Source organism: Myotis yumanensis, unplaced genomic scaffold (genome assembly GCF_028538775.1).
Source record: "Myotis yumanensis isolate MYYU_CA2020_CCGP unplaced genomic scaffold, mMyoYum1.0.hap1 SCAF_6, whole genome shotgun sequence".
Taxonomy (NCBI): Eukaryota; Metazoa; Chordata; class Mammalia; order Chiroptera; family Vespertilionidae; genus Myotis; species Myotis yumanensis.
In genome coordinates, this window is record NW_027223757.1 from 39,541,909 (window position 1) to 39,569,220 (window position 27,312).

At 40.4% G+C, this 27,312-nt stretch overlaps 1 protein-coding gene across 3 annotated transcripts in view; it reads left to right on the plus strand.

Moving 5' to 3' along the window:
• The window catches only part of ATG5 (autophagy related 5), a 161,269-nt gene that overhangs the window by 26,537 nt on the left and 107,420 nt on the right, over positions 1-27,312 (plus strand). For all 3 annotated transcript variants that reach the window (XM_070418001.1, XM_070418002.1, XM_070418000.1), the window contains exons 4-5: positions 2,269-2,347; positions 20,483-20,645. In XM_070418001.1, coding sequence (XP_070274102.1) covers positions 2,269-2,347; positions 20,483-20,645 — 242 coding nt within the window. The remainder of the gene's footprint in view (positions 1-2,268; positions 2,348-20,482; positions 20,646-27,312) is intronic.

Sequence of the window (27,312 nt, forward strand, 5' to 3'; positions counted from 1 at the left end):
TTAAGAAAAAATGAGAGTTATGAAGTGTCAAACCTAAAATAAAGGTGCTCAGAAAAGACATTCAGAACCTAAAATTGGGTCTATTTGATCTTTTTTCTTTTTCTGATTTTAAAAAAATATATATTTTATTGATTTCAGAGAGGAAGGGAGAGGGAGAGAGAAATATTACTGATGAGAGAGAATCATTGGTCAGATGCCTCCTGCACACCCCCTACTGGGGATCGAGCCCGCAACCTGGGCATTTGCACTGTCCAGGAATCCACCTTGACCTCCTGGTTCATAACCTCCTGAATCAACCACTGAGCCATACCATCTGGGCAATGGAATCTTTGTGGTAAACTGAGGGTTATCTATTTTGTGGCTCTTTGATTTATGCATTCATAAATAGCTAGTTTGTTCAAGATTCTGTGCGTTTACAGTCATGTTTATTTTAATATTGAGGGTAAACAATAATTGATTATGAGTCTTTTCATGTTTAACTTGTATTCTGACCCAAATAATTATTATTTATTTAAAAAATATATTTGATTTCATATGACATTATTGATTGCTTTTAAAGTAATATTTGACTTGAGAATTTGCATTTAGTTTCATTGTGAATGGCAGAGAATATGCACAATACTGCACTGCTAGCTATTTTATGGGACCACTGGAGAATCTATCCAATGGGCCAACTACTTAATTTGTTAGAGATTCTATAATTATATGTGCAGTACTACATAGAATTTGGAAAGCAATAGTCCCTATTAGCTGAAATATTCACATTCATTCTTAACTTATTTGTACATACCTAAGATACCTAAGAGGAACATTATTAAAAAGAAAAGAAAAGAAAAGAATGAAGACAAAAAAAGGTCAGTTGTAAAAGTACAAGGCCTTATGTAGAACTTATACAATTTTAAGAGTTCAGAGAAAGGGACCAAAAGGGACTAAAATCTATAATTTGTCTCCAGTGCAATATTTTTGTTGTTTTTTAAAATTGTTTTTATTTTAGGTTTTGATTGATGCCAGAATTTTTTCTGGTTTCAGAATATCCCGAATGAAACATTCTATTATTTAGGTAGTCCAAAATTTCCTTCAGTATTCATTTCTATTTGTGAAAGACTTGTAATAGATGCTGACCTTTGAATAGAGAGAAGTTTAAGGGTTATTATTAAGAAATACAACTCATATGACTGAAGCTACCCACTGTTTTATTTTAGTAGCAGGACATTCATCCTAAATTCATTCTAAATAAATATATGATCTATAATGACTGATGACTTTTTCACAACTATATTATGTAGACATAAGGAAGCATAAATAGTATTAGCTGCTGTTTGAATCTTGGTGAGATAATGTATTGGCTCACTCATTTTGAGGGAAATAAGATATATTTTCAAATTTTTTAGTTCTTAAATCTAGGAGTAATTCACTAATATATGGGAAACAACAGGACTGTACATAACACCACCCAGTCCTCTTTTGCCATTGTTGGGAGTATTATTTAATTCTGATTTACTAAATAACTATTTTAAATTCTTTAAAAGGGTGATATAAAAAATAAGGTTTGTACATTGAAATCAGCAAGGTTTGTATTATTTTGCTTATTGCTAAATAATTTGCTTAACTGTGAGTAATGGTTATATTAGGAAACATTCTCTTATTTAGGAAATCAAATTTTTTTTAAACTTTAGAATTCAATTGCAAAAGAATATTCAATCATTTTAGAAAATTTTCACATATTATATGGAAAAAGTAGGTTATAGCCTAATCTATATTTAGATGTGTATGTATAAGTAAAAGACTGGAAATTTATATGCTATAATATTAATAACCACTACAAAATAGGCAATTGCATGTTCTTTTAGCTGCTCTTTTTAATTCCCAAAATTTTCTAAAATTTTAAGTTGTTGTAAAAATTGAAAATATATTTAAATAAGCTTTATAAAACAGGTTGCCCAATATGAATACTGGGATGATAATTAGGTATTATTGTAGTGTAACATAATAGTGCTCCTGGCTAATAAAAGATGCTTTTAGCACAACCCCATTATGTACATTGAGGCTTACCTGGGGAATGAAATGATTAGAAGAGAAACTACCTCCTGCCTGAAATTAATACCATATTAGCCCAGGCAAGTAACAGTATAAAATGTCACCTCCCTGTGATAATGTGGTCAAAGTCCCCTGATACTTGATGTTAAAACGTGCTGGAAATTTATTTTGGAGTTGTAGTTATAACTTTAAATATTTATTCTTTCTTAAAATATACTCTTTCATTTTTAGGCATTATCCAATTGGTTTGCTATTTGATCTTCTTGCATCAAGTTCAGCTCTTCCTTGGAACATCACAGTACATTTTAAGGTATAGTTTAAATAGCATTTCCCATTTTTCCCACTTGTGCTTAGTAAGTAGACTTAGAATAGAATTTTTTAAAAATCGAAGTTGTTTATTGCTTTCCCCATGGCACTTTTTAATGGCTAAGCTGCCACTAGTGTTTATCTATAAAATACTTTCAATATCTTCCTAACTGTTGGCAGAACCATTTAAACATTTAATGTATAAATACCTATTCTTTGTTGGAGCCAAATACACTTCAAAATTTATAATATTTTGGAATATTTATATTCATTAAAAAATAAATCTCAAATTGGAAGAGCAAAATTCTCATTGTGGATGTGGGCATGGGAATAAGGAAGGAGAAAACTTAAAACTGGGTAACTCTAAGGCCTTTTTGATTGAATTGAGGGAAGAGTTAGGAGATAGAAGTTTAAAGAATTGAACTGATTCTGTTTTGAGAAATATTAATTCCTGTAATTTTAAAGAGACCAGGCTAGATTTATTGTAACCTAATTTTACCTCAATATTTTATCAAGTACTGGTCCATCTTTTCCCCTAACCATCCTGATTCTCCATCTCCCATCCCCCAAGCAATTCACAAACACCTCTGAAGATTGAACCACCTCTATTATTTGATCACTAAGCACTGATACTGCAGTGGAAATAGATAGTGAGAGAGGGGCATGTTAAGAGTTTGAAAAGTCATTTAGGTGTTTGATTTCTTTTCCCATGAGGTGCACATTCAAAGTCATTGCCCAAAGGAGGCTTACTCGTTTCTTCCTAAAATGCTTTTCTCCCCATCTTACTGAAATTGAATTTGTGAGTCACTGGGATTTATTTATCTATTGTTTGCACTAATGTGCTTTGCATGGTACTATGCCATGTTACCAAAGATTTTAGTTACCATGGAATCATACAGAATGAAAACATGCTTTTGATATACATGTGTTTCACTTTCCATGGTACCATGCAAAGCAAGGACTGTCTGTATATAATAAAGTTTAGAATGGTGTGAAGATTAAATTACTCCAAATGCAGTAAGAGTAGAAGTCCCATATTTCCTAACAAGTATTTCCCATATGTTGAAAAATAATTCCAGTAATTAGTGTGTGTGTGTTTGTGTGTGTGTAAAGTGCTCTCAAAGACTTTAGAATTTGTTAAAATATATAATAGCTACTCTTATTCATTCATTCAACAAATATTGAGAGTTTGTTGTATGTCAGCTAGGCACTGTTCTAGGAGCTTGGGATGTATGCGTGAATGACACAAAGACATTAGACACTTTATGGTACCTACCTGGCACTACATACTAAGCCCTTTGTAATTATTGATGGAATGAGACAATGTGTTGTAAGAACGATAGAGGAAGTTTTGAATTGTTAGGATTGGTATAGTGTAATGGTTCTTAAAGGGCACTGTGAACCCATGGGAGTTTCCAAAATCTTGTCAAGGGATTAATGAGGTCAAATCTGTTTCTTTAATAGTAAATATGAAGTTGCTGTTTGTTCTTTCCACTGTACTTATATTTGTACTGATGTGCAGAAGTGTTGTTGGGTAAAACTGTTGGCACCTTAGCACCAAGCAAAGCAGTGCACCAAACTACTAGTATTCTTCACCACCACACACTGACTGTTTTGGCTGAAGCATTACAAATTATTAATTATTGTTAATCTTGACTTTTCAGTACATTTCATTTTAATCTCTAGTGAAATGAAATGGGAAGTACACGTAAAACATTTTGCTGTATGGCAAATATTGTGTTGTCCTAAGGAAAAGCACTTGTGCCCTTATTTGAATTGCATGCTGAACAAGCCACTTTTTTTTATGAAACAGCAATTTTTATTTAAAAGAGTAACTATAGACGAACTTTCGTTTTTTAGACTTGGATATTTGTCAGACAGTTTCATGAAAATAAACAAAGTGAGCCTCTCATTGCAAGTAAAACAACTGACAGTATTTGTTGCCAGTGACAAAACTTGAACTTTTAAGTGAAAATTAGAATTTTGGAAAATATGTATCTGCTACCATGGGCTTGACAGTTTTATTCTTAAAAGAATTTTTGATGAGGTTTAAAGTCATTTTAACAAATCTGATTTTTAAGAAATCTTATGTAATGAAATATGTCAACATTCGGAGAAGATCTGCATTAACTCAGTAAACAAATATTTTACAAATGGTCAATGCATGTTAAGTCATGCATGTGTAAAAACATCCATTCAAAGTGCTAGGTTAGGTTTTTAGTGCTTGGGAAGGTACTACCACTGGTCCTGGTATACTTGTAGGACTGACCACATCCCTTTTCTGATGGACTAGAGAGCCACTGTATCTCTCAGGTAATTTACCATATCCCAGCTTCTTCCACTGTGCATTGATGACAGAGGTCGGAGTGTTCTTTGGCACACTTCTGATAGCTGTACTTCCTAGCTCTAAATATTGGTGGCTGTTTTATAGTATCTCTCATGTGATTTTAGTTATCTATTGCTGTGTGACAGATCACCACACATGTAGCAGCTTAAGGCAACAAACATTATCTCACAGTTTTTCTGGGTCAGGCTTACCTGGATCTTTTTCTTAGGATCTCACAAGACTACGATCAAGGTGTTGGCTGGGCTACCTTCTTGCCTGGAGATTTGAGAATCTGTTTCCAAGCTCTCTCAGGTTCTGGCAGAATTCATTTTGTTGTGATTGTAGGACTGAGGGCCAGATCTTCTTGTTGACTGTGAGCTAGAGGCTGCACTCAGCTCCTAAAGGCTGCTTGAGTTCCTTGCAATGTAGATTTTCCCTGTATTTCAGCTTACTTCATTGAGTCAACAAAAAGAGCCTCTAGAGCTAAAGCAAGACTGGAGTTTTATATAATATGACTTAATCACAGGGGTAACATATGACCTTTGCCACATTCTTTTTTTTTTTTTTTCAATATTTTTTTATTTATTTCAGAGAGAAAAGGAGAGGGGGAGAGAGATAGAAACATCCTTGATGAGAGAGAATCATTGATCGGCTGCCTCCTGCACGCCCCCTAATGGGGATCAAGCCCGCAACCCAGGCATGTGCCCTTGACGGGAATTGAACCTGGGACCCTTCAGTCCACAGGCCAACTCTCTATCCACTGAGCCAAACCAGCTAGGCCACATTCTTTTGGTAAATGCAAATCACAGGTCCTGCCCATACTCCAGGATGTATAAATAATGGAAGGTCTCACATAAAATTTTATGAAATATGGTTTGTTTAGTCATTAATTTATTTTTCAAATATTTTGAGGTTAATATGTTCTTTTAGCTATGACAGAGTAACTGGATTGAATTTTCCCCCCAGCCACAAACAGTTATAAAACTCGACAAAATATATGAAGTAGAACAGTTTTCAGGCACTGGACATTAGAGAAAGAGGACAAACAAGGTGAGTCCCACATTCAGCCCATCTATACTTCAGGACAGTTTCCTGATATGTTATGGGGAGTTGGACTCAAGCAGAGCAAGGAGGTTCTGTTGAGCTAAGGATGGAGAGATTGGAGTTCAGGGCTACTGAAGCAACTAGAACTTGCTAAACAGAGTATCAGAGAAGTGGGAGTAGACATATAAGTGTGAGTTACCCTTGAGTACTGGGCAGAGACCTGAGCTACACATGCATAGGTGATATTCCTCTAGGCCTAGTACAGAGTGTATGTTAAGGGATTAAGAGTGAGACAAGTCCCATGATGTTGTATCCCAGCTCATCCACAGTAGAGAGAGACGTAGTTAACATACGGAGCATTTATTTGAGGCACCAGAAAGGGCATGTTGTAGGAGTAAGGAGCATACTTCAGGGTAGTGTTGGCAAATTATGGCTCATGTGCTAAATCTGGCCCAGTGGCTGTTTTGTATGGCCTATGATCTAAGGATGGTTTTTATTAAAAAAAGAAAAAAGAGAGAAGGAACCAAGATGGCGGCATAGGTAAACGCCTGTACTTGCTGCCTCTCACAACCACATCAAAATTACAACTAAAATACAGAACAGCTATCATCCAGAACCGTGGGAAGGCTGGCTGAGTGGAAGTACTACAACTAGAGAAGTAAAGAAGAGAGCGCATTGAGACTGGTAGGAGGTGTGGCGGCCCAGAACGGGCTGGTCTGGCACTCAGGTGTGCCACCCTTTTAATTGGGAGGGAGATCGCCTCTGCGGAGGCCGCCTGGACGAGCAAGGAGTACTAGCCCCACACCAGACCCCCAGCCCAGGGTTCCAGAGCTGGGGAAAGAAGTCCCTACGGGCAGTAAAAACTATGGACTGTAAAAACTAGTGGGGATTGGGGCTGAGTGACACAGAGGCTGCTGGAAACCCAGCTGCTCCCCTTAAAAGGCTGGTACCGCAAACTGAATTTACAAGCTCCAGCTTCCGTTGAGCTCCAGTGCCGGGCGAGGCTCTGGGGGAACCAGACACATACGGGAAGAAACTGGACTGTCTGGCATCGGGGTGGGAACATGGAGGCAGCTTTCTTCCAGATGGAGGTGCTCGCAGCGGTCGTTGTTCCCACGCTGGGACCTCCCTGGTGCAGGGCTGACTGGCAGCCATTTCTGTTTGCTCTGCCCTGGAGATTCTGAGACCTTGCCCTACCCAATTTACCCACCCAAGCTGTGTGTAGTGGCTTTTGCATATCAATGGCCTGTTCTTTCTCAGCCTAAAACCTGTCAAATAAGCTGCATTTGGGTCAGGGAGCCCCAGAGCTATCAATGAAAGGCCCAAGGCCACCACCAACATCAGCCTGCCTTGCTTCACAGCTGGGCCTCATCTGGGCACTTCCAAACCTGACACAAAGAGGAAGAATCTGCAGATCTCTCTGTAGCTCCTGCTGAGTGGCCCCAGGCAGTGGCTGACTTTGCACCTTCCTGTGTACCTAGTGTATCCAGTGGTCAGTGTGAGACCATACCAGATTACAACTCTTCACTTCCATAAGTGACACACTCAAGGGTCAGACTCAGTGAGCACCAAAGCCCCACTAAAGTAAGTCCTGCCCCATAAGGGTATCTCCTGCACAGCAGCTCTCCCACTGTAGTCGCAGCTGGTCCCCACAGCCAATTGTCCTGGAGGTCAATTCCTCCCAGCGACACCAACAGCAACCAAGGCTCAATTACAACAAGACTGTGCACACAGCCCACAAAGGGGTGCACCAAGAAGAGTGTCCACCTCAGGTGATTGGGGAGGCTGCACCATTGGGCCCTATAGGACACCTACCACACAAGGCCACTCTCTCAACTCAAGGAGACTTAGCAGCTACCCAATACGTAGAAACAAACACAGGGAAACAGCCAAAATGCAGAGACAAACAAGTCACAAATGAAAAAAATGGAAGAAATCAAACTATTGGATATAGAGTTCAAAACCATAGTTATAAGGTTACTCAAGAATCTTCTAGAAATCTCTGAGGAACTTAGTGAAACCTTCAGGGATCTTGGTGAGAATGCCACAAAAATGGAAAAGGACCAGTCAGAAATTAAGCATACACTGACTGATAATATACAGGGATTCAACAGTAGATTAGAGGATCCCAAGAATCAAGTCAATGATTTGAAATATGAGGAAGTAAAAAATACCCAACCAGAAGAGCAAAAAGAAAAAAGAACCCAAAAATATGAAGATAGTGTAAGGAGCCTCTGGGACAACTTCAAGCATACCAGCATCTGAATTATGGGGGTGCCAGAAGAAGAGAGAGAACAAGAAATGAAAACCTATTTGAAGAAATAATGACAGAAATCTTCCCCTACCTGGTGAAAGAAATAGACTTACAAGTCCAGGAAGCACAGAGAACCCCAAACAAAAGGAATCCAAAGAGGACCACACCAAGACACATCATCATTAAAATGTCAAGAGCAAAAGACAAAGAGAGAATCTTAAAAGCAGCAAGAGAAAAACAGTTAGTTACCTACAAGGGAGTACCCATACGACTGTCAGCTGATTTCTCAACAGAAACCATGCAGGCCAGAAGGGAGTGGCAAGAAATATTCAAAGTGATGAATAGCAAGAACCTACAACCAAGATTACTCTGTGCAGCAAAGCTATCAGTTAGAATTGAAGGTCAGATAAAGAGCTTCACATACAAGAAAAAGCTAAAGGAGTTCGTCACCACCAAACCAGTATTATATGAAATGCTGAAGGGTATTCTTTAAGAAGAGGAAGAAGAAGAAAAAGGTAAAGATAAAAATTATGAACAACAAAGTGACAACAGATACATATCTCTCAACAACTGAATCTAAAAATCAAATGAATAAAATATCTGATGAACAGAATAAACTGGTGAATGGAATAGAATGAGGGGCATGGAAATGGAGCAGTCTGGCAATTCTCAGAGGGAAGGGAGTGTGGTGGGGTGCAGGAAGAGATTAGACAAAGATCTTATATGCATGTATGCAGTACCAATGGACACAGACAATAGTGTGGTGAGGGCCTGGGGTGGGGTGGGAACCGGTTGGAGGGAAGCTATGGCGGGGGAAGGGACATCTGTAATAATCTCAACAATAAAGAAAAATAATACTTTGTGACAGATGAGAATTTCATAGATATAAAAGCCTGATATGCAAAGCGTCCCCTTGGGAGTTCGACCGGGAGTTCAATCGCTCGCTATGATGTGTTCTGACCACCAGGGGGCAGCACAGAACAAAGGAAGGCCCCAGCTGGCAGTGGGGAAGGGAGGCCCTGACCGGCAGCCACTAGGGACTCTACCCTTACATGGATTTCGTGCACTGGGCTTCTACTATGATATATAAAATATAAATTCTAGTGACCATAAATAAAAGTTGTATTGAAATTCAGCCATCTATGCAAATTCGTTTAGAAGTTACTTTTGGGCTATAATTACAGAGTTTAACACTTGGTTTAGACATTGTATGGCTCACAAATCTAATACATTTACCATTGGCAAACAGAAAAAGTTTGCAAGCTCCTATTATAGAATAAAGATTGCTCAAGATCTGCCCTAATATAGCCTAAATTAAGCCTTTTTAGGATAACAGAGAGGCACCAGGTAGAACAAAGCTCAACAAGAAAGATAGTATAATTGTACACTGTATTCACAATATTCAGCATACAATCAACTATGACTAGAATGCAAATAAGCAGGAAAACTTGAACCATATGGGGAAGAAATGCTGCTAATAGAAACTGGCCCTGAGATAACCCACATTTGTAATGATCAAAAATGAATTAAAGCAACTACTAAAAACTGAGTGACTTAAAATAAGATCACAAAATTGTAGAACTGAAAAGAACAGCATCTGAAATGAAAAATTCACTGGATGGGCTTAACAGTGAATTGGAGATGCCACAAGAAAGGTCTTGTGAAATTATCTAACGTGAAGAGCTGAGAGAAGAAAATGGGGGTGGGGGAGGGACAGAGTCCCAATGACCTAGGTCAGTGGTCGGAAAATCGCAGCTCGAGAGCCACATGCTGCTCTTTGGCCCCGTGGCATGGGCCATGAAGTTTCAATCACACTGTACGTGCGTGCCCGCACGTGGTATTTTGTGGAAGAGCCACACTCAAGGGGCCAGTTTGCCGACCACTGACCTAGGTTAATATAAAGCAGTCTAACATACATGTAATTGGACTCCTAGAAGGAGGGGAAAGGGAATGACCTAGAAAAAATATTTTCAAGAAACAATGATTAGACTTATATTTCTTAGTTCAAAGATACAGTAACCAAAACTGGGATAGACATAGATTAAGAATACAGGTGAGGTCCGGGTATAAGCACATTTATGGGCACTTAATTTTTTGTATGGGTGTCAAGACAGTTTAGTGGGGGGAAGAAAAGTTTTTCAACAGATGGTGCTGGGCCAACTGGATATCCACATGCAAAGGAATGAAAGCGCTAAAGTTAAAAAAAAATAGGAGTAAATTTTTTGATCTTTGATTAGGCAGTGATTTCTTATGTAACACTTAGAGGGCTAAGCAACCAAACAAAAAATAGGTATATTGGATTTCATCAAAGTGAAAAACTTTTATGCCTCAAAGGAAGTGAAAATACAACCCGCAAAATAGAAAATATTTGCAAACTCACATATCTAATAAGGGTCCAGTATCCCGGATATACAAAAAAGTCATTGAATTCAATAATAAAAAAGTAAATACCCAATTAAAAATGGGTAAAGGATTTATATAGGCATTTCTCCACAGAAGATACATAAAATGGCTAGTAAAAGATGTTCAGCATAATTAGTCATTAGGGAAAAGCAAAGAAAGACTCCAGTTGCCCTGCCCTGGTTCAGTTGGTTGGGTGGTGTCCCGAACACTGAAAGGTTGCTGGTTCGATTCATAGTCAGGGCACATGCCCAGGTTGTGGGCTTGATCCCCAGTAGGGGGCATTTGCAGGAGGCAGCCGATCAATGCTTTGCTCTTACATAGATGTTTTTCTCTCATCCTCTCTTCCCCTCTCTCTAAAAAAAGTCAATTAAAAATATTTTTAAAAAGACTCCACTAAGTTACCTTTTCACGCCCATTAAGTAGCTATAATTTAAAAATTGGACAGTTGTTGTGGACTAATTGGTACTCTCATATCTTATGTTACTATTGGGAAAGTAAAATGATGCATCAATTCTGTAGAACAGTCTGGTAGTTCTGCAGATGGTTAAACATAGACTTGTGGTATGACACACTAATTACACTAATAGTTATGTACCCAAGGGAATTGAAAACATGTCTACCCCAAAACTGGTACATTATGTTCATAGCAACATTAGTCATAGTGGAAGCATCCCAAATGCTTATCAACTGTAAAAACTGTGTTCATATAACAGAATGTAATTTGTTCATGAAAAGGAGTGAGATACTGATATATACTATAGCATATATGAACCTTGAAACATCATACTTAAGAGAAAGAAAGCAGACACAAAGGCTGCATATTATATGATTTATATATGAAATGTTCAGAATATGTAAATCTATAGAGAAAGTATGTTAGTGGTTTTCAAGGGCTGGGGAGAGGGCAGAATGGGGAGTGGCTGCTTACAGATGTAAGGTTTCTAGAGTGATGAAAATACGTGGTTAGATAGTGATGGTCACACAACCTTGTAAGTATACTGAAAACACTGAATTGCACTCCTTAAAATAGTGAATTTTAAGTCAATTGTATATGAATTATATCTCAATTATAAAATAATGGTTACTAATTTTCCATATTTGGGAGAAAAAAAAATCAGTGTGTATCACAGAAGCTCAGCAAATCCCAAGCAAGTAAATATATAGAACACTACACCTGGGCACATCATAATTAAACTGCTGAAAGCCAGTTTCAAATGGAAAGTTAAAAGCAGACACACAAAGATGGCACATGACATAAGAGAACAGTAAGGTGAATGATGGCTGGCTTTGCATCAAACAGTGGAGATCAAAAGACAATGAAACGACATCTTAAAGGACTGAACAAACTACAGGCAGGAATGATGAGCTCTGGCAATCTAATCTAATAATAGACAAACATGGTAATTGACCGTACCTTCGCTACGCTTCCCATTGGCTAATCAGGGTGATATGCAAATTAACTGCCAACTAAGATGGCGGTTAACTGCCAACAAAGATGGTGGCTAATTTGCATACTGCAGGCAGGGTAGGACAGCGCCAGGCCCCTGTGTGCGACTGGGGGGCGGGGGCTGGGGCGAAGACAAGCGGTGCCGATCGCCTCACCGAGCCCTCGCCCGCCCACCGGAGACACGCGGGGCCCACTCCGAGAGAGAGAGAGAGAGAGAGAGAGAGAGAGAGAGAGATTGAGATTGAGAGAGAGAGGTGGAATTTGGCATCCTGCATCCCTCCCTGATCGACCACTATGATTCCAAGCCAGTAAGGGCTGCCTTCTGGCCGCAGCTCCAGGTCCCTCACCCCCACCCCAGGCCCGAGAGCTCAGTGCTGGGCAGGGGCACCCAGGGGTTCGGGAATGCAGCTCGAGGGTCCGGCACGACGTGGGGGGGTAGGGGGCTGTGTTTACACCGCCAAGTTCTCCACTTCTGCCCTGGCCCGTGCATCCCTCCTCCTTCCCCTCAGAGGCCCAGCTCCTGCCTACATGCTTGCTGGGCAGGCCCAACTGCACCGGGGAGTGAGCCATGGCAATCGGGATGGCCATTTCCTGGGATGGGACGGCCGGACCACGGCGATTCACGAGGACAATGAGGCCCGTGGGGCATGTGCAGCCCTCGGGTGGCTGGGGTGGCCGGCCAAGCCGAATCTGGCTTCAGTGGAGCCAGTGGGAGCCCGAGGCCACCCCAACCCCCACAGGTCCTGGGCGGACAGTGGCTCAGTAGAGAGCGGTGTCTCCATGCATGGTGCCCAGGGGTGGCTGTGAGCTGCTACAACCCCGCCCCACGCTTCAGGGAAGGGGAGAAGGCTCGCAGCCACCAGCACGCTAGGCTGCACTGTCTGTGCCTCAGGCTGCCAGGTTGGCAGGGTCCAGAACAGGTGAGCTGCTCCCTTCCCCCAGTGGTAGAACAGGGAGGAGAGCGCTGGGTGCAGGGAGAGGACCTCAGCTGGGATCCTCCTGGTGTGGGGCAGGGGCCCAGCCTGGGCCTGGTGGGGAGCTTAGGAAGTCTGGCTAAGCAGGCGCTGGTTCATACCAACTCTTACTCTGCCATCTTCCTCCAGCTCTTCAAGCTAGCCTCCCTGCCCCACCTGTCCGGGGGAACGGGCTCTGGGTGACCTCCCTGAGCTCAGACTGTGGACCCAGAGACCTCAAGGAAGAGTGCCTGGCCGGGCCCGGGCAGGGGCCGGTGCAGAACTACCAGGGCAGAGTTGCTTCGGTGTCTCGGTGAAGTTTGCAGCTGACCCAAGGAGGAAACCCGAGAGGGGAAAGGCCGGGAGGCATGAATTGCCAGCACTTTAGCCACTTGAAAACAGCTCCACTTCGGAATGTGAGGCGGTTGTATGTTCAGCTGAGAAGTGAGGGGGCTGAACTCCACCGTCGCTGGGCTCTTGTCAGTCTGAGGCCCAAGCGTCCACCACAACAAGAAAAGAACAGAGCAAGGGGCCTGGAGGAAGGGAGGACAATTGAAGAAAACCGTGTCTGGACTTTGCCCAGCCCTCTCCTTTTTTCTGCTGCCTACAAGAGCCCCAGGCCCAGCCACAGTTCTGTCTCCACCTTTTAGTCCCCTATTCTCTAACCACAGAGGAAAGAAATAAGGAAGGAGTCTATGCTGCCTTCAGAAAGTATCTATATACCTGATTGGCCAGTTGCCTTCCACAGAGGGAGGCCAGACTGCGGCTTAGGCCCGCTCCCCACTGGGACATCAGTAGGACATCCTGTGAGGGCTCCCAGACTGTTAGAGGGGGCAGGCTGAGCTGAGGGATGCCCCCCGAGTGCACAAATTTTTGTGCACTGGGCCTCTAGTGGTAAATAAATGGTAAATATAAAAGATTATCTCTTTTAACTTTGAAAGCGAAATGACTGTTTCAAGCAGTGGTTCTCAACCTGTGGGTCGCGACCATCGGAAAACATATAGCATATCAGATATTTACATTACGATTCATAACAGTAGCAAAATTACAGTTATGAAGTAGCAACGAAAATAATTTTATGGTTGGGAGTCACCACAACATGAGGAACTATATTAAAGGGTCGCGGCATTAGGAGGGTTGAGAACCACTGAAGCAAGAATAATACAGTTTTAAGGAAGGTTAATGTGCTGTGATTCACCTAAAGCAGTGCTTAGAGGGAATTTAAGACTTTTTTCTGTTTGTAGGGAAACACACTACCGATAGCTGGAATGAAAAATGGGATATCGCTACAGATCCTACAGCTATTTAAAGGATAGTAGGAAATATTATGAACAACTTTATGACAGCAAATTTGACAAATGGACAAATTCAATGAAAATACAACTTACCAAACTGACACAAGAAATAGCAAATATGAATAGCCCCTTAATGTATAAAGAACAAATTTCTCACAGTGAAATTTCTTGCCTAGTCTCATTAGTGAATTCTGATATTTAAGGAATGAATAATATCAATCTTTACATATGGTTTAGTAAATAAAAGGGAGGGGAATGTTTCCCAACTTGCTTTGCAGGCCAGAATAATTCTGATACTAAAACCTGTTAAAGATATTAAAAGAAAAAATAACTACTGACCAGTATCCTTAATGAACATACTGGTAGGTGCAAACACTCATAAAAATACTAGCAAATTGAGTACAGCAACATTTGAAAAGGATAATGCACCATGACCATGTTGATATCATCCTAGGAATGATCAGGGTGATTCAACTTTTCAAATATCAATTAATCAATGTAATTCAGCACATTAACGGGAAAAAAGTAGAAAAATTATATGATCAGATTAAATAGATGCAGAAAAAACTTTTGAGAAAATTCAGTTCCCATTTGTTATCAAAACGCTTTAGCAAGCTTTTGAATAGAAGGGAATTTTCTCAATTTGACACAGTAAATATGAAAAGCCTACAACTAAAAATCGTAGTAAATGGTGCTTCAATGAATGTTTTCACTCTAAGATCAGGAAATAGGCAAAATTGTTCCCATCACTTCGACACAGGCAGTTTTGGTTTTGCTCTTCTAAAAAGGACTGTGCCATTAAAAATCAAAGGATTTATGGGGACAAAGTCTTAGGGGCACAAAACTCAAAAACTTCTTTAGTGGCAAATGAAAAAGATAGGAACCTAATAAATAAGAGCACAGTTTTATAAATGTTAAATAATTAAATACTTAAATGCTGTAAAAAATGTGGCACTTTATGTTGAAAAAGACGACATTTGCTTGTAGGAATGAACATTGTAAGGGTTTGCTGCTTGTCAGTTGTGAAAGGAAGGTTATCTGAAATTAGACAAAATTGGAACATTGCTGTGAATAGCTCATAATGTGGTTTGAGGTAGCAGGTCTGTTTCTGAGATATGTCTGTTTTGTGTATTCTTTTGTGGCTTGGTATAGCTGGATGCAGTTTTCTGTGCTCCCTAGTATTTCTTGTAGACAATATTTATAAAGATAAACATGAAATTCACATTGCTCTAATTGTCCGTTAATATATCTTTCACTTAAATAGACAATTCATATATATGTATATATAAACATATAATATGCATAATAATATATATATGCTCATATGGGAATAACCAATGAGCACATGAAAAGGTGCTCAACATCTTTAGTCCTCAGGGAAATTTATATTAAAATCACAATGATATTGTTTCACACTCTAGTGTAACTAAAATTAAAAATATTGGCAGTACCAATTTTCAGGATATGAGTAACCCTCATACATTGTTGGTGAGAGTGTAAATTGTACTATCTCCTTGGAGAACAGTTTGACAGTTTTTAAATAAAATTAAACATAAACTTCCTCTATGACCCAACATGTTTTCAAGATATATACCAAGAAAAATGAAAATATGTGCACTAAAGATTTGAACACTAATGTTATAGCAATTATCTTAATAGCTAAAATCTGGATATAATCTTAATGTCTAACAGATTGGGGATTAACAGATTGTTGAACATTCAGGGGTATACTACTCAACAACAAAAAGAACTAACTAGTAACAGATGAATTTCAAAAGTGTTAGGGTAAGTGGAAGATGCTAGATTACACAGTGCTACATAGTCTATGATTCTGTTTATATGCAGTTATATAATAGGCAAAATTAGTCTCTGATGATAAAAATTAGATCAGTGATTAGCTGGGATAGAAATGAGGGAACTGATTGCAAAGGGCACTAAGGAACTTTTGAGGGGTTATAGTAATACTAGAGGCCCGGTGCACAAAAATTTGTGCACTCGGGGGGAGAGGGGGTCCCTCAGCCCGGCCTGTGCCCTCTCGCAGTCTGGGACCCCTCGGGAGATAACGACCTGCTGGCTTAGGCCTGCTCCCGGGTGGCAGAGGGCAGGCCCAATCCCTAGGTGCAGCCCCTGGTCGGGCTCAGAGCATGGCCGACTGGGGAGTTGGGGCGCTGCCCCCTGTCATGCACAGAGCAGGGCGGATGGGGAGGTTGCGATGCCACCCCTAGTCACGCTCAGGGTAGGGCCGATTGGGGGGTTGGGGCACCGCCCTCTGTCACACTCAAGGTAGGGTCGATAGGGAAGTTGCGGCGCCACCCCCTGCCACGCACAGAGCAGGGCCGATCAGGGGGTTGGGGAGCTCCCCCTTGTCATGCACAGAGCAGGGTCAATCAGGGGTTTTGGGAGCTCCCCCCTGTCACTCACAGAGCAGGGCCAATCAGGGGGTTGGGGAGCTGCCCCCTGTCACACACAGAGCAGGGCCAATCAGGGGGTTGGGGAGCTGCCCCCTGTCACACACAAAGTAGGGCCAATAGGGGAGCTGGGGCACCGCCCCCTGTCACATACAGAGCAGGGCCCGTGGGGGGGGGGGGGGGGGTAGTTGAGGCGCCGCACCCTGTCACACTCAGGGCAGGGCCGATGGGGAGGTATGGCTCTACCCCGTCTCACATAGAGCAGGGCCCGTGGGGGGGTTGGGGCGCCGCCACTGTCACACACAGAGCCGCAGGGCAGTCGGGGTTGGGGCACCGCCCTCTATCACCCACAGAGCAGGGCCGATCAGGGGGTTGGGGCGCTGCCCCCTGTCACACACAGAGCCGCAGGGCAATCAGGGGGTTTGGGCGCTGCCCCCTGTCACGCTGATCCCGGTGCCGGGAGGCCTCGCGGCTCCGCTGATCCCCCCCCAGCAGGGTCACAGATCCAGGTCCCAGACCACAGACAGCCTTGCCTGCTGCCGCCTGCCTTCAGTATGCAAATTAGCTGCCATCTTGTTGCTTCAGGGTGGGGGTCCCCACTGGGGTGCCTGGCCAGTCTGGGTGAGGGGCTGAGGGCTGTTTTCAGGCTGGCGGGTGACTGAAGGGCCAAACCTCTCCTTTTTTTCTTTTTTTTTTTTATTCTGGCTTCTATGGCTGTCACTGGAGCTGAGAGCCGGCTTTCTCTCTGAGGCCCGGCTGAAAGCAGGTTTCTGGCCTTTGTTTTCTGTATTCGAAACAATGTTGCGACTCCAGCTCTGAGATCCCGGATGACTGACAGGAGCTTTCTGGAGTTTTGTTTATCTTCTATAAATGTTACTATGTTTCCAACTGAAGCTCAGAGGCCAGCTAGTGAGGCGGGGAACGTTGGAGTCCACAGCAAGCAAGCCTCCTGTTCGCTTCCAGCTGCCTGGCTGCCGGCCGCCATCTTGGCTGACAGTTAATTTGCATAAGGATACGCTGATTAGCCAATGGGAAGGGTAGTGGTCGTACGCCAATTACCATGTTTCTCTTTTATTAGTGTAGATTCTGTACCTTGTTTGGGCTGACAGTTATGCAGTGTCAAAAATTCATCTTAACTGTCCACTTAAAATTTCTGCATTTCACTGTCTGTAAATCATATCAATAAATTTGACTTATTTTTTAAAGTTTATTGAGAGAGGACAGAGAGGTGAGAACAGCCATGGTCTCTGTCTTGTGGTGCTTTAAGAGTAGGGTGAAAGAATATAAATATTATAGAATCAACTAGAAGGAATTTGTGAAAACTTAACCTAGACTTGGGGAATAAGAGAAACTTCCTGTAGAACATGATGTCTAAACTGAACTTGAAGGTTGAGGAGGACTGGGGTGGGAAGTCGTCGGGGTAGGGGGTGGGGGAGGGAGGGCAGGCGTGTAAATGGTAGAGAGATAGGCAAGGACAAAGAGTTACAGGTGGAGGAAATAGATTGTGTAAATGCACAGAAATAAGAGTATGTCTGAAAGAATGTTTGAGCAGATAACATATTCAAGATCATTGGAGTAGAGAATGTGTGTGGTGGGGGTGTGGGGAAAGAGAAGAGTATATGAAATGGGAGTAAGAGATTTTGCTGGAGATGTTGGTTAGCAGAGATGTAAGTCATTCAGAAAACGGAAGGCTTTAGAAGTAGTTTGATTTTATCCTAAAAGTAGCAAATCAGCTGAGTGATTTGTATTTTAGAAAGATCACTGTGAATCCAAATGTAAAGTATAAATGAAAAGTGTAAGACTGCATGAGAAACAGTTGGGAGGTTTTCAGAACGGTTCATTTTTATTTATTTATTTTTTTTCTGTGTTAAATCCCTTTATGTTTCATATACTTAGAGTGGTTTCTATTCTTTTTTTTTTAATTGTTTTATTGCTTAAAGTATTACAAAGGGTATTACATATGTCTCCTTTTTTCCCCCGCCCTTGACAATCCCCTGACCTCCCCTACCCCCAGTGTCTTATGTCCATTGGTTATGCTTATATGCATGCATATAAGTCCTTCGGTTGATCTCTTACCGCCCCCCCCCCCGCCCCCCCCCACTCTCCCCGGCCTTCCCGCTGCAGTTTGACAATCTGTTTGAGGCAGCTCTGCCTCTGTATCTATTTTTGTTCATAAGTTTATAATGGTCTTTATTATCCATGAATGAGTGAGATCATGTGGTATTTTTCCTTCATTGACTGGCTTATTTCACTTAGCATAATGCTCTCCAGTTCCATCCATGCCGCAGAACGGTTCATTTTTCGTTTGTGCTGAAAAGTGGCACTGGGAATGTTGAAAGTGGGTGGCTTCAGATCTTCTTAGGATGTAGACTCAACAGAACTTGAGTGGATGAAGGAGTTTTTTTTACTTAGGAGCTTTCCATGACTTAAGTTATTGAATGTTTTCTATTAATACAGTAATACAATTAGGCTACGACTAAATGCTATTTTCACCATTATTATCGGACTCTTTATTGAAGGACTTATAGAACAAAGTCTTTTCCTATAAAATAACATTCGAATATAATCATTAAGTATTTAGGTGTTTGGAGGAAGTGGTGTTGCATAGTGGTTAAGAGCTGGGACTCTGAGGCAGACTGATATTAGCTCTACCACTTGCAAGCTGTAGGACTATCTACTCCCTGAGCTTTAATTTTAAAAAAATCTGTGTGATAGCAATGACAGTAGTGTTTAAAGGGTTATTATAAAGTTTAAATTATAATTATATAAAAAGTCTTAGCACAATGTTACATAGTATTCAATTAGTGTTAGGTATTGCTGTTATCTTTTTTTTCCAGTGAAGAGTGCATTAGTCATCTCATTTGCATAACAGTTTATCTGACCTGTGATCATTGCCTCTACTGCCTGAAAGATTCACTGAAGGTATAGGATATAAATTTGGCTATTTGACCTTAAACATTACATTTTAACAGCTTTCTTAAACTCTAATTGGCCTGTAGCAAACTATGCATATTAAAAGTGTATACTTTGATAAGTTTATACCACACTTTATGTATTCATTTACCTTTTGACATTTAGGTTGTTTCCTGTTTTGTTATGTTTTTTTTTTTGGTGATACAAATAAAGCTGCTGTGCACATTAATGTACAAGTCTTAGGTAAATACCTAGCTGTAGAGTAACTGGATCAGATGATAGGTATATGTTTACTTAACAAAAACTATCAAACTGTTTTCCAAAGTAGTTGTACCATTTTACATTCCCACCAACAGTGTGTGAGAGTTCCATTCCACACTCTTGCCAACACTAGGTATGGTCAGTCAGAAAGCTACTTTTTGTTATGCCCAGATTTCAAGATTCCCAAGAAACCACATCAGGGAGCCAGCCAATCCGATGCAAAAGCATAAGAATCTGTATTTCAAGCTAGCTTGAGCTCCCCGTCCACCACACTCACTGACACAATGGCAAACCAAGTGGCTGAGAGACAGAACCCCGCCTAGAGACAAGTTTTAAAGGGGGGGTTGGAGTAAGGGGAGGAGAAAGGACTGCTCTGTCGATTGGCCAGGCGCAAGTCGATGTCTTGTTCCTGGGTATGGCTAGCAGAGTCTTAGACTTCCGGGAAGAAGCTCTTTGCCAAGCACGTGGCCAAGGTAAGATGGAGGACGTAGCCCTTACCCTGGGGCAAGATGGAGGGCGTAGCCTTTACCCTGGAGCAAGGTGGAGGGCCTAGCCCTCGCCCTTTCACTTTTAAAATTAGTACTATTTCATATTTTTGTTTCATGTTGTTATAAACATATCATGTACGGTTTATTTGGAAGAAGTATAAAATATACCTGTACTAAATCTTTAGTTGTTCTGAAGTCTCTTCATTAAGAAGGTAAGAGATGGTTTACTAAAAATATTGGAAAATCGGGGAGATACAGTTCTTTAAGAAGCTAATTTTATACTGTTTTATATGTGTATCTATATATATATATATATATATATATTTTTTTTTTTTTCCCTTTGATAGGGTTTTCCAGAAAAGGACCTTTTGCACTGTCCATCTAAGGACACAATTGAAGCTCATTTTATGTCTTGTGTGAAAGAAGCTGATGCATTAAAGCACAAAAGCCAAGTAATCAATGAAATGCAGAAAAAAGATCACAAGCAGCTCTGGATGGGATTACATAATGGTAAATATAGCAATGTTTAATTTCAGAACGCCCTTTATAAAGTATGGAGTAATTGTAATTCTGCGAGTAATTGGTACATCTTAGGATTGATGGTACAAGTTTAGATTCCAGTCTCTAAGCACAAAATTTTGCAAAGAAGCTATCTTTAGTTATCCCTTAAATTGTACCCTCCCAATATCCCCCTATTCCTGGATTCCCCAGCATTGGACTGATTGCTTTGCCCATAGCATATCACAGTGGAAACTTCCTGTGTTTAGCTTCTGGGAAAAATACCTTACTCCTAATCATGATCCTTTGGAATTGCAATTGCATACTGTTTGCATACCAAAGCACCTCCATTTGGGCAGGGCATTTGGGCAACCTTTGTTTTCTCTGAACAATAAGACTTGCTTTGTGCTTAGATACTCTCTCCTGGGACTTAGAAAATAAACTCAAGGAAAAAACTGAGTGCAATCTGTAATTTACCTCTGTATTCTTCATCTTTTAGAGATCATACTTCCTTAATCTTTCCTGCGCTGATTGCCCTCCAGTGCCTTCAGACAGTTGTATGTACAGGAAGTCCTTTTGCACCAGCGGTTCTCAATCTGTGGGTTGCGAACAATGAAAATACATCCTGCATATCAGATATTTACATTATGATTCATAACAGTAGCCAAATTACAGTTATGAAGTAGCAACGAAAATAATTTTATGGTTGGGGGTCACCACAACATGAGGAATGTATTAAAGGGTCGCGGCATTAGGAAGGTTGAGAACCAATGCTTTGCACAAATCCAATATGCATGAGTTTTAGTTAACATGTTTTAGTTAAATAATATCATTCCAAGTTGCCAAGGTAGTAATCATAAAAGAAAAAAAATTTTTTTGTAATTTTGTATGGTGATTGATGGTAACTATTGTGGTGATCATTTTGCAGCATATACAAATATTGATTCACTAGAGGCCCAGTGCACGAATTCGTGCATGGTGGGGTCCAGCCGTCCGCCTCCAATTTGGGTGGGGAGGGCCGGTTGGGGGCAGGGCTGGCCAGGGGAAGTTATTAGTGTCAAAGATCTTTGCAGGATGTATACAAGTTTGCTATTGGCTTTTGGATGAGTTGAAGCTTCAAAGGCACTTTAGTGTCAGGGACACTTACAGCTTCTGTTTCTAAGCTTCTCCCTAGACAGGTAATGCGGTTTAGTTCCCTGCTGACAAACCCTCTAAAGAGAGGCCATGGTGTGACGTGGCTGTCCTCTTTGGTAGTAAGCAGTGGAGAGAGAACGCAGGAAGATAGTGGCTGTTCTGGGCACCTCTCCTGGACACCTGACTGACAGTCCAGACCATGAGCAGTTTTCCTCCTGATGACTCCTCATTCAGACTCCTGGTCTATGAAGGCTGGAGAGCATTTACTTACTTAGAATCAGTGAAGGTCACACTTCAGGGGGGGCTCATTGTGGGTGGGGCCAGCAGGGGCAGGGGTTGTGTGTGGTTGGCTGGCCGGCCCCACCCCTGATTGGGCCGGTTGGCCGCCGCAGTGCACGTCATACCCACCGGTCGTTCTGGTCATTCCGCCCTTTGGTCATTTGGCTTTTATATATATAGATTGTGTTGTACACCTGAAACTAATATAATGTATGTTAATTATACTTCAACTTAAAAAAAGTTCCAGTTTCCCAAGAATATGGTTCAAATTTCATTTGCCATGCTATTTAATAATTACATAAAGTACAAGCTTGATTGCCAGCTCTTCAGTTGTGAATCATTATGCAACAATACATATGCATTGTGATCAGTGATCAGTCACTTCACTTCTTTCTGTGTCTGTCAGTGAATTGTCATTATGCATCTGTTATTTTCATCCACAGACAGCAAAACATGTAGTTATGTTACCTCCTGGTCTCCAGGCCACAGAACATTTTATAACACTGGATAATCAAAAGAGAGAGTTGACTAAGAAAGATGAAAATGAAGTAAAGAAAGAAAAAGTAATAAATCTGGAAGCTAAATTTGAATAGAATGTAGAATTATAGAAGACATAGCTGACTGTAAGAGTGTGAACACTACCACCATTTGAGAGAGTTTAGATAACAACCACAGGAAATTAATGAAGGTGAACTTTTCCACATACATGTGGGAAGTGTTGTGATGAAAAGAGTGAAGTTATCCCAGAGGAAGTGATGCTGGCAAAAAAACACATTAAAGGGACAGATATTTCATGACATTGAAAACGAAAATGGTAGTATGTTAGAAATTGATTCAAACTTGCAGAGGAGCATGACAATTCACAGTTTATGAAATACTAGAGGCCCAGTGCACGAAATTTGTGCACTGGTAGGGTCCCTAGTGGCTGCCAGCTGCTGGCTGCCAGCTGGGTACTCCCTCCCTTCCCCTGGCCTCCTGCCGCTGCAGCTGCCACCAGCTGGGCCTCTCTCCCTTCCTTTGGCTGGCCCTGCCCCCTGGTGGAACTCCTGGTCGAGGGGACAATTTGCATACTACAATTTTATTATATAGGATTCTTGCTAGTAAGTTACATGTCCAGGAAGCAAGCACTATTCAAACATACTTAAGCTTTTTTTTTTAACAAAGAAATAAAACACTAATTCTCCATGTTCCTAATGTTTTAAATTACTGTGTACTAAATAAATACAGTATTAGTCTTACTTACATTTTTATTTTTCTGTACATTTATAACCACAGTTTTTAATGTTTTTGACAATTTTGTAAAGATTACTGAACAATTGTGATTTTCTCCTTAATTGTTATGATCACTTTGCATGTTTACCTCTTGCATGGTCACTTTTCCAGTCCCATACTGCTATGCAAAGCAAGGAATGCCAATAATCTGTCCGTCTTTCAGAATTGTTTTTGGACATGGAGTTAGTCCAATATAAGCTGCTCTTTTATAGCAGCTATTAGAATAAAAGAGAAGACCCTCCCCCCCCCCCAAAAAAAAAACCTATAATTGAAAAAAATGTATATATATGCATTACCCATGGACACAGCCAATGGTGTGGTGAAGTAGGGGAGGGGCAGGGATGGAGGCAGGCTAGAAGGGGTCAGTGGGGGCGCGGGGAGGGGACATCTGTAATACTTTAAACAGTAAAGATAAAAGAAAACAAAAAGCAAAAAATTTTTAAAAAAGTGATCCAGTTTACCTTCTGGATTATATTGTCACCATGTCAAAGAGGTGTTCATAGTTATTTAAGTATTAAACTTTCATTATGCAAGATACAGAGTATTATCTAACTTCAATATACAAAAGGCACATATTTTATGACTCTGTACTGTAAAATAAATTTTCTCATTTCTTTTAAGTGTCTTAGATTTAACCTGAGGTACATGGAGTTGCTCATGTTTGTACCTCTGATAATTTAACAACTATATTATTGCAGAGGTAGGCACCAGGCTTTTCACCTCATTTATATTACAGAATTCACAAATTTGTATTAAATGATTAAGAGTTTACAATATCTTAAAGTATACTTTTCCCTTTTCCTTGCTGGTTATTTGAAGATGAAGTGACATTGTAGGAGACTTGTGAATCAGAAGGTTGCCTAAATGGAAGGAGACAGGAATCTTCCGACGAGAAAAGGGGTCTGAAAATAATTTGGCTTCAGAATTGAAGTAAATAATTTAAATGGACATTTAAGTAGATGTTCTTTATTTTTAAATATATTTTATTGATTTTTTACAGAGAGGAAGGGAGAGAGATAGAGAGTTAGAATCATCGATGAGAGAGAAACACCGATCAGCTGCCTCCTGCACACCCCCTACTGGGGGTGTGCCCGCAACCAAGGTACATGCCCTTGACTGGAATTGAACCTGGGACCCTTTAGTCCGCAGGCCGATGCTCTATCCACTGAGCCAAACCGGTCAGGGTGTAAGTAGATGTTCTTGACCTCTATTGTGAACATGATGAGTCAGCTACAGGGAGCTTATTCATAAGCAGAAGGATGCTAAAAAAATATTAAAATGTTTCATTTGGGGCATTAGAAGGTTGGGTGTGGAGGGTGATGGTTAAGAATTGTGAAAAGGAAGGTCTGGTTTTTAGTTATCAGCTCTGCTAGTAGCTTCTTGGGGCAAATCACCCAGTTCTTTTAGCTTCAGTTTCTTTCTCTTGTAGGTATCCTTAGAGGCTTTAGTGAAACACTAATACAGTTTATGTGAAAGTGCTTGAAAGGAAGCAAAGCTGTCTTGATAAAAAGAATTATCAAGAAGTCACTTTGAGACTCCAGAACTAGGGTTGGCAAACAGTGGTCATGGCCAGCCATCTGTTTATGTAAATAAAGATTGGAACTCTGCCACCCCCATTCATTCATGTTTTTTCTGTGCTGCTTTCATGCCACAATGGCAGAGTTAAATAGTCATGGCAGAGACCATGTGGCTCACCGCCTAAAACACTTATCTTTGTTGACCCTTTTAGAAATACTTATCAGCCATAAAAAGGGTGACCAAATCAACAGCTCATATTTATCATTGACCTAAAGCATGATTCAAAATGTCACATACTCAGAACTTAGTATAGCATAATGTATCAGACTTAGTGTAATAGCTGCTTTCAGTGATTATTTTTAAGACATTTAAAAAATATTTTTTTTTATTGATTTCAGAGAGGAAGGGGGGGAGAGAGAGAGAGATAGAAACATCAATGATGAGAAAGAATCATGGACTGGCAGACTTGTGGGCATGTCAGCCTGCAACCTGGGCATGTGCCCTGACCTGGAATCAAACTGTGGCCTCCTGATTCATAGGTTGATGCTCACCCACTGAGCCACTCCAGCCAGGCATGGAATAAAATTTTTTCCCTGGCCAGGTGGCTCGGTTGGAGTATCATCCTATACACTGAAAGGTTTCAGGTCCAATCCCTGGTCAGGTTGTGTCCAGGAGGCAACCGATTGATATTTCTCTCTCACATTTCTCTCTCTCTCTCTCTCTCTCTCTCTCTCTCCCTCTCTCCCTCCCTCCCTCCCTCTCTCCCCCTCCCTCTTTCTCCCCCTTCCTCTGTCTCTTAAAAACCCCAATAAAAGCATCCTTGGGTGAGGATTAAAAATATATATATTTTTATTCCATTTATATATTTAGCTATTATTTTTTTAGCTATTATGTTCAGTTTTGTTTGTGTTGGTAATGATTGGGCTTACACACTCAAAATATTATGTGAGGTATCCTGTGGATACTGGAGACTTTGATAGTTTATTTTCTACTTTTTAAAAATTAAAATATTAATTTAGGAAATTTTTAGCTGGGAGAAGGTTATAGAAAATGCTACTGTCTACATTAAAGTAAATTGGTAAAAGGTGGGTGTAGAAGTTAATTTGTTCCTTCTGCTTAGAATGCCCTTTCCAATCCTTTTTGTCTATGTAACTTCTGCTTATGTTTTAATGCTCATCTCTTTTGCCACCTTCTTTGTGAAGCCTTCCCTCTTTTTTTAGCCAATAAATATTTATAGAACATCTAACTTGTGCCTGACACTGTTTTAGGAGCTAGTAATCATCCAGCAGTGATTGAACAGACATGGACCCTGTCTTCGTGGAGCTTATAGCTAGTGAAGGCAGAACTTTTCATACTATCGTGGCTCCTTGTCCATGTATATGCACTTTTGCTCTCATATTTCATCACACTCTGGGATAGTTATAGTTTATGTATTCTGCTGGAATACAAATTTCTCCTGGTTAGACTGTATTACACATTTTGGTATCCCCAGCACCTACTCTAGTCTTAGGCATAGAGTAGACAAAATAAACATTGACTGAATGAATGACTCCTTTATTTTATTCCTTTCTCATACTATAAGGAAATCATATTAACAGCTTTTTATAAATAGTTTAATATTATTATAAAATAGCAGAAGTGCCTTGTTTTAATTTACCGAAATAGAGTTTGTTTACGAATTTTTCCATCCAAAAGAAAGTCCTATTAATTCGTGAAGTCAAAGATTATTTCACCTTTTGGTTAGTATAATTGCAAACTGGTCAAGATTGAGACATAGCAGATGGTAAATTTATTTATTCAGAACTGCACCTGTAGAGTATAACAACTAAACAATGATTTAAACATTTTTTGAATACTTTCAAATGCTAACTTTAATTTTTCAGATCTCTGTGAAAGAAATAAGAAAAGCTTTGAAACCAAGAAAACTCATTTAAGACATACTCTGCCTTTCAGTGTTTTTTATGGGTTTTCCTTTTTGATGTAAAAGTATAATATAACTTCCCTGAGTAACAGAGTTAGTGACTGCAAAAAAAAAAAAAAGAAAAGAAAGTACCATTTTTATTATTTATAAGGCAGTTGTCACCAATGTGCAGGTATTAAATGTCGAGTTGTTTTTCTTATAAGCTAGAGATTTGAGGAAATCTCTAAAAAAAAGTAATATATGATTTAGTTTTCAGCCTTAATTTTCTGTATATATTAAAAAAGAAATGATGGCATTAAATAAATTTATAGGCCTTCAAATAAATGCAAGTTTTGACTGCTAAATGTTGAATATACTAGTATATATGTTGTTTCTAAAGTGTGGTTAATCTCTTCGAGCTAGGTTATGTTTTAGACAAATTAATTATTTTTTGGAGTACCATTCTAACTTAATACTGGTTTTTAAGAGGAAATAGTGATTAGCTAACCATGATTTTTATAGAAGGTCATAACATTTTGAAAGTACTTTTGTTTGGTAGGTGAAGTAAAAGATAAA